The 6262-nt window shown below is 40.7% G+C and overlaps 1 protein-coding gene across 1 annotated transcript; it reads right to left on the bottom strand.

Moving 5' to 3' along the window:
- Positions 1-328: 328 nt before the first annotated feature.
- On the bottom strand, positions 329-5279 carry LOC121874668 (high mobility group nucleosome-binding domain-containing protein 5-like). The gene is made up of 4 exons (XM_042378897.1): positions 5084-5279; positions 3680-3794; positions 2546-3264; positions 329-965 (listed from the first exon to the last, which is right to left on the bottom strand). The coding sequence occupies exons 1-4, from the start codon at positions 5092-5094 to the stop codon at positions 833-835; spliced, it is 978 nt and encodes a 325-aa protein (XP_042234831.1). The 5' UTR covers positions 5095-5279; the 3' UTR covers positions 329-832.
- Positions 5280-6262: the final 983 nt, after the last annotated feature.

Here is a 6262-nt window from a genome sequence, read left to right on the forward strand (position 1 = left end):
GGTGGTGACGTGACTAGCCAGGTCAGGTCAGAAAAAAGGGACCCACAAAATAACTATCATACATCTAGATCAAAGGTTTTCAAAGCATTTTTAACCTTGGGCCACTGACAAATAAATTTATGTAACATATTATCAGTTTTGAACTGACCATCACTGATGTATGTTACATAAAATTTGTCGAAAAAAATTTTGATTGTATATATATATATATATATATATATATATATATATATATATATATATATATATATATATATATATATATATATATATATATATATATATATATATATATATATATATATATATATATATATATCATGGGAAAAATATCAACACAAATTAAATTAGAAGCTGTCATACGAAAAATTTAGGCAGATATACATATAATTTCAAAAGCATACTAAGGCAACAGAACACTACTGGAGCGACGATAACACATTTGACATTAACAAAGAAATGCCTCACAGCGTTAAGCTCATACTATCTCAAATTACTTCTACTTGTGAAAAATACACAACAAGAGGAGAAAATTACAGTTTTTGCTTTGTTTCTTTATAGACATACTGTATCCTCTTGCATTAAACGCTCTGAGTCTTAGGCTGTACAATTTATCTGGATAGCTAGTTTGTTTTCATCTTGGTGTTGCCACCTTGACTTCTGACTGAGAGTTGAATATGATCCGAGGTTCTTTGATGGGCTGCACTGACGAGTCAAGGCCTCTGTGTGTGTGTGTGTGTTGATGACGTGTGGCGTTGGAGTCGTATAGGGAGGCTGGGAAGGACAACGATATTCCTCTTGCAGAAGAGATTATTCTAGGCATGAGGTGCTCCTACACGCCCAGGGGAGCCCACTGTCCCACCATCTCCCACTGCCCGCCATCATTAGGGGAGAAGGGGGCAGCGGACATCTTGTACCCCTGTGCCCCTCCGTACTGGTAGTCTATCTCGCGTTTCTTCTTTTTCCTGGAAAAGGGAAAAATATTTTGTAGTTGAATTATTTTTAGCATATCCTAAATATCAGTTTTTCCCCTAAGTTCTGAATTTATTTCTTACTTAATTCCTTAATTGTAAATTTATTCTCGAGGAAGAAGACATGTGGTAACTGTAACTGATTCTGATTGATTAGAGGTTGTAAGTAATTTTTAAGTAATTGTAATTGCCTTCCAAGAATTCAACTGTAATTGTTATTCATTACAAACGTTTAAGGTGGCAATATAATTGAAACAATATTACAGTGAAAATGTAGAACCTCGTAAAGTGTATATTAACATTTTACTAAACCCTGTCTGCCAGGAGAGCGGGGTGTGGAAAAGCTCATTTTGTCACAGTTCCTTGGAATTAAGCCACAAACGGTGATAAATTATTGTTCACTGGCAGTTTGCACAAGGTCATCACAATTAACGCTCTCGTCACAAGGTCCACACACACACTTGTAGCTGGTCTACTTGAAGGGAGAAACGTGTTCAGACAGCGACACTACTCTGAGGTGAAGATGCTGTGGTCTTTCCTGGAAATCCCGTCTGAGAAGTTAGAATATACTGAAGAAGTTGTGTGAGGTCATTTTTAGGATGCCACTGAATATAATTATACTAGGTAGAACAAGGTCAGTCTCAGTTAAATTATGCCATGTGTCCTTGGCCTCAAAGCCCGGCTCTGTTTCATGAATTCTCACTTTAATGTTAAGCAGTTTTTGTTCTTGTTGCTGTTCGTGATCCCAGATTCAAGGTCTTCATATACAGCTGCCACTCACTCTCACAGAAGTAAATGTTACGATCCCATCAACTACTCGGGTTACTGATTCAAGCACTTACCAGCACCAGCCTGACAAGGCTCCCTCGTGTAAACTCTTCAGCTTTATGGACCCTACAACTGAACCGTTGCCCCAATCCTCCAGTGAGGAAGAGGAGGTCCAGTAATATCTAAGTGGCCTCTGTATACTCTTCATACTTCATACTGCCTCTTCTGGCCCACTGAGATGGCGCTCTCTTATTGGGGCAAAATTATCACTCTTGATCACACCAGAATCTCTGACACTACACTTGAAAGCTTCCTGACTATCAAAGTCAACAAAGTTATATGCAACCTACAGTAATTTGTGTGTAATATTTACACCATATAGACGAAAGTAAAATGCTTAGGCAGGGGTAATAATTTTCTTATTTCCTTTAATTTATTTTAAGTGTTGCTCTGAAATGTAACTGTTCTTGGAATCGTAATGAAACAAATGAGTGTTAAAGTAATTGTAACGCAATCAGTTATATTAATGATTACAGTGGAACCGTACATGGAAATCAATTGTAGTTACTCAATTACATTGCCATTGTAATTGCCTCATGCCTACTAATGTGTTCCTTCATTCCTTAAGGCTTGTATTTATCCCAGAGAGTTGTGCCTTTATTTCCTAAGGTGTGACTTTATTCCCTACAGCGTGAGTATTCGCTGAGGTCTGTCAGTGGCAAGATAAGAAAGTTGTGAAAGCAAAGAAAGATGAAATTATGAAGGTAAAAACAACATAATCGTAGTGAGTTACGTTGTATACTTACTTTCTGCCTTCATCTGCCTTCTCATTACTGCCCTCTTCACTACTCCCTTCCTCTTCACTCTCACCGGATTCTTTATGGTCCCTTTTCTTGTCCTTTTCCTCTTCTTTTTTCTCACCATTTTTCTTGCCCTTTTCTTCCCCCTTGTTTTTCTCTTTGTTGTTGTTTTTCTTTCCCTTTTCTTTCTCTTCTTCTTTGCTTTCGCCGGACTCCTCGGCATTCTCTTCACTCTTCTCTCCATTTAAATCCTTCTCTTCTCCCATTTTCTCCTTTCCTTCTTCGCCACTCTCTTTTCCTTCTTCGCCACTTTCTTTTCCTTCTTCGCTACTCTCTTTTCCATCTTCACTACTCTCTTTTCCTTCTTCGCCACTCTCTTTAGACTCGTCTTCTCCACTATCCGGCTTCTTTTCCTCTTCACTGCTTGCTCCACCGTCTTGTATTTCCTTAATTTTATCATCGGCTTTCTCGTCTCCTGGAGTCTTATTGTCTTCCATGCTATCATCACTCTTCTTGTTCTCCTCTTCCTCCTTCTTTTCGTCTTCCGTCTTCTTTTCGTCTTCAGGCTCTTCTACACCCACCTCTCTCTTCGCCAACCTCCCCTCTTTCTCCTCATCCCCTGCCATCACCATATCGTTGGAGACTGCTCGACGGTACCGGATACTTCCAGTGCCAGCCGGGTCCCAGTGACCTACATCGTATATCGGGGGTGGAGGTTTCCAGCTCTGTATTTTGGGAGAGATAGAGACAAAAGATGGAATTTATATCTTGATTTATTTATTTGTTTTATTTTATTATTATTTTTTTTTAGGTGCTGGCGTTGGGTGGGTTTAAAGGGTAAAGAAAGCTAAGTTAGGTTAGGTTTAGGTTAGAGACGGAATTTAAGGTAATTTTAGGTTGGTAGATATAAAGAAACAATAGAATTTTAGGGAATTGTATGTCTGGTGAAAATAGCATTTAGCCGCGACTATACTATATACCTGTACGTTTTTTGTGATTTAGACATGGAGATAAAATAGACGGAATGTTGAGTTTACTTTAGCTAGATATTTTAAATGTAAAGAAAATACAAAAACAATATTACCAAAACTATTATAATTATTACCTAACCTGACCTAAACTAACTTAACCTAACCTAACCTTGCCAGTCCTGTAGGGGCCAGGGTAGACCGGGTCCAAGTAGCTCTCTCCACTGTTCCAGTCGTAGCTAGGGAAGGCTACCACGGCAGCCGTCAGCGTCGCCGCTAGTAGCAACCTGTAACACACACACACTCGGCTTCAAAGGACCAGTCAGAATACACGTAAAGTAAAAATATAACTAGGTCTTAGGTACGAAGTGCCATTCATATTACAGAATAATAAATATCGTAACTCGTGAGTATGGGGGGCCAATCACGTTTTAAGACAATATAAACACCGTAACTCGCTGACCAAACGCAGTGAGTGAACAAAAACCTATCAGATGCACTCAGGTGAAGAAATAATAAGGCTGTGCTGGAGTTCCCCAAGTCTTAGGTCTTGCTCATAATCTCATCTCGTTACCTTCTCTCCATATCGTCCAGCAACAGACACACACACACACAAACACACACACAAACACACACACACACACACACACACAACCAAACTAACGTATGCGTCACCAGCCTGGTCGTCTTCTCTCAACTCCACCCAACAACGTCAGCTAGAGATGGTACAGAAAAGGGCCTGCAGAATCATACTCGGCGCAGAATACTCCGGCTACACCAACGCTCTCTCCACCCTGGAAATGCCATCCCTCAGTGACCTCCACCACCAAGCACTGGAAAGGTTTGGCCGTGGACTACTGCACCACCCTCGCCATCGCCACCTCCTGCCACCTGCAGCCCCCCACCCAACTCGCGCAGTCCGCCACTACAACAAAATTCAGCCCATAAGAGCCCGCACCGATAGATATAAGAACAGCACCATCCCATCTATTGTTAAAATAATAAACAACTCCTGATTTATGTACTGCACAGCCCTGTAAATGTATTCAATGCATATTATATCATTATGTCTAAATCTAATGTAAGTCTGTATATTTTCAGCCACTGGCTGCAACTCTATTAATAAACCGTTTATTATTATTATTATTATTACACACACACACACACACACACACTTCTCGGACGATCATACTAACCTGCATAGACACTTTATCCTACGACATTAATGTTTACACTTAGTTCAGTCTCTCAGTAGATCTTGAGTCCCTATGTGAGTGCGGGCTCTGATAACCTTGATATATTTAACGCCACCAATAACACAACAATTTCTGTTTTCACACTCAGGTGCTGGACCGTGAATCTTATTAACTGCGCTGGGAAGCTGACCGTCACCAGATTATATCATTAAGTATTAGAACAACCAAACTGATTAATGAACATGGATAAGTCATCACTGAATATTAGGATAATGGCCGATGACACAAAGCTTCATAAATAACTACAAAATACTAATAATATTGGGTAGTGGCGCTGGTAATTAATGGTTAATAGGACAGGGTAACTCTGGAACACTAACCTTAACATCATCTTGGATGATGCTGTGGGTTTGGGGTGAGTGATGGTTGGTGGTGGTCGTCGCTAGCTGGACTCTACTGGCTGTTATTGTGGTAAGGAAGGTGGATGCTAGTGGCACTTGTTGCCTCTGTGGTCGCTGCACCCCGAGTGGCTTCAGAAGGACGTCACTATTCCTTCTCTCCCTCTCTCTCTCTCACTTTCCCCTACAACCACACCCCCTTAATCCTTCCCATCCTTTTTAAACCCCACCACACGCCCCTCCTCCTCCTGACGTCACGCCCTTGTTCAAGATGGCGAAACAGCACAAAGGTAAATAATTATAACGAGCTGTGTTCCCCGTGTTATGGTGAAATGTTGTTGCTTATTCACGAGGTTCTCCTGAATGTTGACCAAACACGGATACACCAGAGAAGCGGAGTAAGGAAAGGGACTCGACGCTGTAGTCTCGTCGTTGATGAGTCTCATTTTGACTCACATGCGAGATTAGTAAGTGAGACTAGTAGGTTACCATAGTCTGTGTGAGATTAATAACTTGCGACAGTCTGTGTGAGATTGGGAAGTGGGGATTAGTAGCTTAGAAAAGTTTGTTTGAATAAGTTTGATAAGTGTGAACTATAACTTAGCAATTTCTGTATTGGTGAGTTCATTATTATTATTATTATTATTATTATGATTATGATGATGATGATGATACATAAGTTCCGCTCAGTGGTATTAACTTTTCGATAAGCAAAGCGAAGGCCTAGTGGCACTGTTACAGGCTGAGTGCCATCCCACCTGCCAATCAATCCTCCCAATCTCTTTTTTACTCCTTGGCATCCATCCATCACATCCTGGCACCTAGCTGATCAGCCCATCTAAAACCAGACAACCCGGAAACCCAACATGGTCTGGGAGTCACGTTTGGTTATTGTCGTAAGGGTATCTAATATAGGTCACGTAAGGTCCTTCTCTGAGGCGGTATTTTCTTCCTCATTTGCTGTTGCGTCGTATTTCTGGGAATCACTTGGTGGGAGTGTGTGACGGAGATGATTACTAATGACTTGATATTGCCTCTATTCATTCTCTATTTATCTGTTTGTTTTCATATGTACGCTCGTCTCTATATCGACCACCCAGTCACCCCCAACACTCACACACACACACACACACACATACAAAGAGAAGTAATCATAAACTT

This window comes from Homarus americanus, unplaced genomic scaffold (genome assembly GCF_018991925.1).
Source record: "Homarus americanus isolate GMGI-L3 unplaced genomic scaffold, GMGI_Hamer_2.0 scaffold34360, whole genome shotgun sequence".
NCBI lineage: Eukaryota > Metazoa > Arthropoda > Malacostraca > Decapoda > Nephropidae > Homarus > Homarus americanus.

Excerpts from the sequence above, each read along its gene's own strand:
- LOC121874668 (XM_042378897.1), bottom strand. Across the intron at positions 3,265-3,679 it reads GCCCCTACAGGACTGGCAAG|AGCTGGAAACCTCCACCCCC; the intron begins GTTAGGTTAGGT and ends CCCAAAATACAG. Across the intron at positions 966-2,545 it reads AAGGCAGATGAAGGCAGAAA|GAAAAAGAAGAAACGCGAGA; the intron begins GTAAGTATACAA and ends TCCCTTTTCCAG.